The 8,462-nt window shown below is 41.7% G+C and overlaps 1 protein-coding gene across 1 annotated transcript; it reads right to left on the bottom strand.

Moving 5' to 3' along the window:
• Positions 1-4,215: 4,215 nt before the first annotated feature.
• HTR1E (5-hydroxytryptamine receptor 1E) lies at positions 4,216-5,829 on the bottom strand. Its single transcript, XM_005421179.2, has one exon. It carries the CDS (start codon positions 5,661-5,663, stop codon positions 4,569-4,571), a length of 1,095 nt encoding a protein of 364 aa, XP_005421236.1. The 5' UTR covers positions 5,664-5,829; the 3' UTR covers positions 4,216-4,568.
• Between the last annotated feature and the right edge of the window lie 2,633 nt (positions 5,830-8,462).

Below are 8,462 nucleotides of genomic sequence, written 5' to 3'. Positions count from 1 at the left end.
AGTTTTTTTTTTTGTTCCTTCCTCGCACATGCAAAGGACAAAGAAATAAGAAGTGATAACTGTGGAAAACTGGACAGCTCAGGTGCAGTCTGAAGAGTGACAGTCTTTTACGTAAAGTTGGTGAGGCAGGGGCTTTGTTTTAGACCTTTTGGGAAGTTCAATCCCACTATCTTTCTCCATATGGGAAGATCAACAAAATAAATCCTGTGTTGTGAACAACTTGGCACATCGTTGTGGTGAGGAACCACAACTTTAAAGTACTGTACGTGAGCCAAATCCAAGTGGCTCAGGACATATGCAACTCTTAGTGTGTTTTTGCTGTGCCTGTGTATGCTGTGCACTTCAGAGATAGCTCACCTCAGAAGAGGATATGATCTGTATGGAAAAGGTGGAGAAAAAAAGACAGGCAATACACACACACACACAAATTCCTTCACTGCCTATGGTGACTGCTTTTCTTTCAGGAGTTTTACCATATCAGAAGTGGTTTTGAGAAGGAAGCTGCAAGGAACAGGAGAGATGTGGAAAGATCATGGAGGTGGTGAGGACAAAGCTTGCAGAGAAGAGAGTTGTGGTTGGCACAGGCAGAAGAGCAGGAGCGGAGTGCAACCTGAGTAACCTGCACAGGGACAGGTCCCTACAAGCAAAGATACTGGTCCATAAAAGAACAATATGAGGGTCAATTTTAATGTGAAAGAAAGGGAACAAAACGAAAGGTTACAGAAGAAAGGCAGCAAGATAAAAAAATTGGTAAAATAACATCTGAAGAGTCTGTGTTTTGGGGAGGACAACTTGTTGGTTGATGCAGTCTTCAGGAATGTATGAACTCACTCCAAAGCACTGGCTGCTTACAGAGAGTAAAAATTTTCTGGATATGGCCTGGATACATGTAAGAGTGAAATCTGGCAGACTTGAACAGCCGCAATCATGGGAATTCTGATAACTGCAGAGAGGGAGGGGGGGAGAACAGGGGCTTGCTCTAGTAGGACCACAATAAATTTAGGGATTAGACAGAATCAGAAACCTGAGGGCAGGACAGGCAGGAAGTGAGGGTTGTAAAGCAAGATACCTCTGCAAGGGCACCATTAGAGAAAATAAGGCTTTGGGGTTGCAGGATGGTTTAGAGAGGTTGATGAAGATGGAGGTAGTCTCTAGGTCTTGAATACATCACTAAGAGCTTGTTGGGAAGATCTTCTACTGCACAACATGGAGTGGGTGGGCCTGATCCAGGATAGGTGTGAATGGGGAGTTGCCATGTACAGGTCAAGAAATGTCTCCAAACCCAGTGTAAAAGCAGCAAAAACGTAACAGAAAAAAAATGAAAGAAAAGATGCTGTCAAACAGTGGTGTCAGGCTAGCAAAAGTTTTCATTTTCATGAGAAGATTGGTAATTTCTGATCAAGTTGAGTTATTTTAAGTAGCCAATCCTTTATATTGTTCCTGGCTTTAATTCTGATCATAGGGAAAACATACATCTTCATCAATCTAGTGGCATTTGTTGGAAAACATTCTCTGTTTTAGCTAATGACTTAATTAGAAAATCAGTAGTCAGCTGGCAGTGAATGGTGAGTCTTTATTCAACAGGAAAGCACAGAAATTAGCCATCCATCTGTTTTTTCCTGTTAATTACCTCTAAATATTAAAATTGAATACAGCTTTCAACCTGATTGGTAGTTGGAGTGGTAATAGCAGTGTTCACATACTAAAAGGAATCTTTTAGTAGAAATAAAGATGATGCAGCTCCTGTATATTACAGCTTTCATCCCTGTTTCCGAAGCACTGCTACCTGCCTATGACAGCTGCTGTGGAGGTCACAGCCAGCATTTCCAGCCCTTCAGCCACACTTAGGGCTTTAAATGAGTGTCAGTCTTGGCAACAGAGTTGACTGAGCTGTTGTTTTTCCAGGAGGAAACTGACTGCACACAGCATGTTGGAGCAGCGCTGAGCTGTGAGGCTGGTCCCACTTTGAGGTTCGCTGTTTGTAGGGGGCTTGGACTAACTGGCCTCCAGAGGTCCTGTCGGAGCTAAATTATTCTGTGTGCCCTTAGGAGCAGCAGTCAGAGCGGGAAGCATCTCTCATTTTGTTGGCTTTCCCCTCTCAAACACCTTTCACCAGCACTGTCACTCCCACCCCTTCCCTTCTCCTAGCAAAGACCCTTGTGCAGCCCACCCACCCCACAGTAAGCCAGAGACAGCCCCAAAGAACCTGGCTGGGGGGCAGCTTCTGCCTCAGCTGACCTCCTTGGGGTGGCTCAGACAGTCTGCTGGGGCGCTCTTGCGCTTTTACTCTTCCCTTTCTGGTCATCACAGCAGCTGGGCACCCCTGAGCACCCAAGAGGCACCAAAATTTACTCTCTTCTAGCCATAACTGCTTGTGTGTCCTGTTTTCTCCACCACAGTCAACTTGTTTCAGAAATTGTGCTGGATCCTTGTTCTTTAACAATAAAATATGCTGCAGCACTTCTTACAAATACCACATTTTTATTTTAATTTCCTTTTTTTTTATGGTGTGTTTTTTTTTGTTTTGTTTTTTTTTTCCCCCCCTAAATAGCATATTGACTCTGGGGAGCTGCTTTGGAAGCTTGTTGATAGGCAGGGTCAGGACACACTTCCCTGATTCCAATCAACAATTTCCACCTCCAACAAGCTGCAAAAAGGAAAACCCATAATGGATGTCTGTGCTTCCTCACTATAGGAAGTTTTCGGTGGCTGAGATAATTTTCCTCTCTTTTTAGGTATTAATGTTTGCTAGTAGGGAATCCAAAGGTATGTGATGGAGGCAACTGCAACTGTAGCTTCAGAAGGTCAGCTGGAGTTGAACGTCCCAAACTCAGGCAGGGAGTCCTGGAAGAAGAATCCCACTGCATGTGGGTAAGCAGCAGGTCATGCTTTTGTCACCTTCAGACTTGGTTTACACTCACCTTGTAGCACTGCATCTTTCCAGCCAAATGCTTTCTCTCACCAATAAGGATGTCATTTCCCAGTTCCATTTGCAGTTTATTACTCACATATTACTTACACCTCCTTGACTCTTGATAAGAAAAATTATTGTCATCTTGTAAATTTCCAAAACAGTTTTCAGAGATGGCTTTCAATGCTGTTACAACACTTTTGCTACCTCTAGTATTTGTTTTGATGGATTTGGAGCCGCCATACTATAGTTTTCACCCTTATTGGATGTCAGGTTGACATATGTGGTGTTACCTTTGTTGTGTATTGGTGTAATTCAAACAGAATTTGTCCAGAAAAATAGACAGGGAAGAAAAGGGTGCAAGGTGGTACTAAATATTTAAATAGTGCTTAGGAGTGCTTTCAAATGGACAATACCAAATTCTCAGCTTTGATTTTGCCCCTTCCCAGACTGATTTCCACAATATTTGAATCAGAAAATTTTAACTTCCATAAGCAGAAAAGATAGGATACAAAGGACTTTTTGTCTCTCAGGACAGGGAAAGTAGGTCTGTGAAGGACTTCCAGAGCAAGAAATCCTACCAGAGCACCTGACCATAGGTTAAGTGGGCAAGATTGCCATTGGAAACTGTGAGATAAGAACAAGGCATACGTGCAGATTGCTATTTAAAATAAATTATTTTACTGATTTTTTTTTCTGATATTCAGAAATAATTAGGTTTAACTGATGTTTTTTAATTTCTGTATATAGCTGGCCTGCTGAGAAGATATCCAGTTGTCTCAGTTGCTGAGGGTAAGATCCATAGATCCTTGGGGTTGTGCACCACAACATTCAGGTGAAGTGTGGCACCCCAGAAATGACTAAGGCACAAGGCCTGAAGAATAAGGTTAATGGTATTGGAAGTGTGACTGCTCAGATGTGCAGTTAGTTTCACAAGTATGACACTTGCTAGCTGCATCCTCTCAATTGCCAAACAATCTCACAGCTGTCTGCCCAAAACCTTGAATGTAAATCTGGAATAGAGCCACATTTTAAAATGCCTTTGGGTTATGAAATGGGATCATTTCTAGATGCAATGAACTGAACTTTGCTTTCTGTTTTGGAAGTATATTCCTGAAGAAAGGAATAGTTTATTCTCCCTCAACCCATGATGGAAATGGTGGTAATTTTTCTCCTAAATGGCTGTTACAATTTTTTCACAACGCCGTAGTAAAGAGGTGCTGTTTAGCTGTCATGACCATGAAGTGTTTATTAATTTTTGAATATGTATTTATGGGGTTTAGTTTATACAGTACATGATTTAGATGTTTGATTCTTAAATGGAAAAAGTATAAAAGTGAATATTGTTGTTTGCTTCTTGAATCATTGATTACACAAAATGTCTTAGAGACATGAGTACATAATACTACTAGTATTTTTTTTTGTTGTTTCATTTCTAAAAAATCTTTTGCTTTGTAGAATAAATTTATTTCAAACCCTTTACTATGAATATCACTAGAGATTAAAAAATGGCATAATGAATTACAGGCTGAAGAACAGTCAGGCAGATAGGCAATCACAAAAATCCCCTTTATCAAGGGGAACAGTGGCAGAGTCAAATAGTTTTGCTCATTTTTAAGGCCAGGAGTCATGCCAGCATCATCATCTCTCAGTACTTTTAAGTATGTTCTCGACACCTGATGAGCTTTCTAAAGGCCAGCTTGAAATCCTCATTAAAGCTCGTGTACAGCAAAGGGTTGATGAGCGAGTTGACATACCCAAGCCAGGTCAAGAAGTCTGCTACTTCTGGAGAGACAGTGCAAATGTGGAGGCCCACAAGTAGTTCCTTGATGAAAAAGGGCAACCAGGACAAAATGAAAGCACCTAAAATCAGCCCCAAGATGCGAGCAGCCTTTCGTTCTCGTGTCGTGGAGATCTGCTGCCGGTCGCCAGCCGGGTCCAAGTCATTCTCAAAAGGAGGAATCCTCACGGATGCATTGATTTTATCAAACTCTGTGGTTGGGTCAGACGTGGAGAAGTCTGAGACGCAGAACGTCTGTGTGAGCTTGCAGCTGGCAAAAGAGTTCTGGCTGTCGGTGCTCCTGTTGCTGAGGTGGCGGCTTGAACCCCGCTTCTGGTAAAGGCTCTTTGCAGCATGGTAAATTCTGTAGTACAAGATCAGGATCAAAGTCAAGGGGATGTAAAATGCCCCAAATGTGGAATAAATAGTGTAGATGACATGGTCATGCTGAATGCGACACTCGCTGGGAATACTGATGCTGTGGTGGCTTCTCCAAAACAGGGGGGGCATTGATATGAAAACGGAGATAGTCCACACGGTGACTATCATCAGCCCAGCCCTTTTTGCCGTTCTCTTCCTGGCGTACTCGATGGCGTCTGTGATGGCCCAGTACCTGTCCAGCGCGATGACGCACAGATGAAGGATTGAACACGTGCAGCAGGTCATGTCGACGCTGAGCCAGATCTCACAGATGAAGTACCCCAGAGTCCATTTATCCATCATTATGTAAGTGATGCTCAAGGGCATGACGAGAACAGCAACAAGGAGATCTGTCACAGCCAGTGAACATATGAGATAATTTGCCGGCTGGTGGAGCTTCTTGGTTGTGGAGATTGCTGCAATTACAGCAGAATTCAGCAGCATAGTCAAGGTTGTGATTGTGGCCAAGGTCAGGGTAACGAGCATCTTTTCAGTTACTGTCTTTGGCTTTGCAGCCTCACTGGCTTCAGTGGTGCAATTTGTGAAATTCATTTTCCCCTCCAGGATGCAAGAAGTTGGTAATGAAGAGTTCCAGGTTCAGAAGTAATCCATTTGAAAAAGATGCTCTATGTGCAATTTTTAAAAACTTTTTTATAATCCCATATTCAACAGAGCAGCAAAAAAGCTTCCAGGTTTCTTCCTGGAAAGAAGAAATTAATTGTTCATTGTTTTCCTGGAAGACACAAAGACATCTGTTAGTCAATCTAGGATAATCTCACCTTTTGTTAAAAAAGTTTTGCATTTCTAATATTGTCATCTCAAATAAAATTTTGGTCTGTTTTCCTTTCTCTTCTCTTGCCTTTCTCTGCATTCATCATTCATTTTTTTTCTTCTCTAAAGGGCAATTTGGGCCAGATTTCCTGCTGATGTGAAATGGTTATTCCTTCTTCATTTTGGAGATTTTACTTAAAGTAGGAGGCTGGACTAAGGGACCTCCACAGGTCCCTTTTCACCAACATGTCTATGATCTTTGTGATACTGATATACCAGGAGCTAGCCCTTTTCCTGCTTGTTAAAATACACTCCAGCAGATGAAGAGCTGAGGGAATTTGCCTCTTCATTTTAATTGCTATATGAGAGGCATCAATTACTTTTATATATCACCTTTGGAAAAAAAGCAGCAGAGCAGCCTACCTGAGCAAAGGCACGCCAACATTTCATACCTTTCTATTCTGCTTTTTCATATCCATGTCTGTATTGATATATTAGAAACGGTACTTAAAAATTATTCAAGTTACTTTTATCATGCACGTTTTCAACAATGTTTAAAGCTTTATGGCAAATGCTTGTTTTTACACAGCACATCAGTGTTGCTAGGAGCTCATATAGTTTTGTCTAATTATTCCTGACATTTCACATATCCCACTGTGAGTGTCTTTAGAGGAGACAGACAAAAAGCTTCTGCCATTGCTTTGAGATTTCAATCTAATTGTGCTCCCTGTCAGGGAGTCCAGCATGATGCAAGGAACAACAATTAACACAAAGTTTAATTTTATTTCAGAAGTTCACATGTCTTTTCAATACATCCCAAATGCTAACTGAAGCCAGAGTTAAAAGTCCATGAGATGCAGCTTGGGATGACCTCTGGGACCTTGCTTACCCATTTGTAATTTATCTGGGCATAAAGGATGTGGAAAACTGAAAGTCAGAATCCTTATCCACTGAAATAAACAGAAAGATTTCTTTCCCTGGCTTCATTTATCAGAGTAAGGAGGCTTCTAGGTTAGTTGTACAGGCTCCCTTTACAAGCAGGGGAAAAAGATAGCGGCTGCTGGAAATACACTTGTCCCCTCTCAATACAACCCTTAAGGAAGATGCTATGAATCATATCCTGGAAATGCTGATCTTTCTCTATTTTCACTACAAGTGGCTCCTCCACAGTTGCATTTAGAATACACGCCTGGTTTTTAGATGGCTAAATCTGAGAGGTGAAACCCATTCTCACTGATACCAGTGGGAGTTGGATCAGGCTCTGAGTTTGCACATGCAAGCTAATGAGGAATTAAGAAATTGAATGAGGAATTATGCATTTAAAGCTAGTTGACTGCTTAGCTTTGTATATATATGCTCTTCTTCAGAAACTGGAGTGCCATTTCAGAATGAGCTGAATGAGGGAAAATTAAAAATAGAAACTTCAGATAAAAACTTCCATTTGTGGAATAGAGTCTAGAAAAGCAGATCCGGACTGCTGTAGTCTCTGGGTTAGCAAAATGTGAGTTTTAATTCTGCTCAAGGAACAGCAGAACTGCCTTCCTCCCAAAGCATTCTCCATTCTTAAGAAACTACTTTAAACAGTTTTAAACTATGAATAGCCTTGGAGGAAATATTAGGCCTGCTTATTGAAAATTGACTAGAGAAGTCAGATGGAAATCCATCCATCAGTATTCACGTGGCTACCACACATGGAAATGTCAATTTGATTCTTTAGGCCTAAAGCCAAAATATCAGCTCAAACCTTCTTCATAAATTGTTCATGGGAGTCTTTTCTGTCAAGCCAGATTCTCATTTCCTTAGTTTGCACCCTCATTATGCCTGATGCTTTAATCAGAGGATGAAACAAAGAGGCTTTCTCTCCCTCTCTGCACACCTAGAGCACAGACCAAACCCAACTGTAATCCATATCCTTTCCTCAGCATTATCATTTAGTGAGTGTACCCCAGCCACAAGCACACTCAAAGATACTGGGAAGACACCATGGAATTCACATCTCCTCCGCAACCACTTGTTGATCTGTTGCACACACACAGGGGATCTTGTGATGCTTCTTGATGCAAGCAGCACTTCTTTCTCCTTGTCCTTCACTCCTCTGGGGCCCTGAAGTTTCATGGCCCTGGGACATCCCCCCACCCTGTGTGGTCCCCACCACTTTCTCTGCCTATAGACAGGTTTAACCCAGTAAGATCTGAATTGCTGTGGTTCTCCCCCCAGATGGCCTACACTGATGTATCCCAAGGAAAATCCTTTCTGTGCTCTACCTGTTCCCTGTACCTCAAGGATACTCTGAAAAATAAATTTTTGCTTTCCTTAATTAACTTGTATTTAAACAAAATTAATCAGATCTAAACATCAGATTTCCTTTAGGACAAAGGATACCACTGATAACACAGGGGAGCTTGGTTTTATGAGTCAGCTACTGCTCGAGAGGGCCAACTTTTTTGCCTGGAAAGCACTGCAATAATTGAAGACAGGGAAAAATATAAAACAAAGCATCATCCCTGCCTGCAAGTACCTCAGACCCCACAAGCTCATGGTAATCCAAACCCATCACTGGAGAGTTAATTCAGTTTTAAT

This window comes from Geospiza fortis, unplaced genomic scaffold (assembly GCF_000277835.1).
Source record: "Geospiza fortis unplaced genomic scaffold, GeoFor_1.0 scaffold190, whole genome shotgun sequence".
Classification (NCBI taxonomy): Eukaryota; Metazoa; Chordata; class Aves; order Passeriformes; family Thraupidae; genus Geospiza; species Geospiza fortis.
This window is presented reverse-complemented; position numbering and strand designations above follow the sequence as displayed.

Coding starts and splice junctions, on each gene's coding strand:
- HTR1E (XM_005421179.2), bottom strand. CDS start 5,663: ATGAATTTCACAAATTGCACCACTGAAGCCAGTGAGGCTGCAAAGCCA.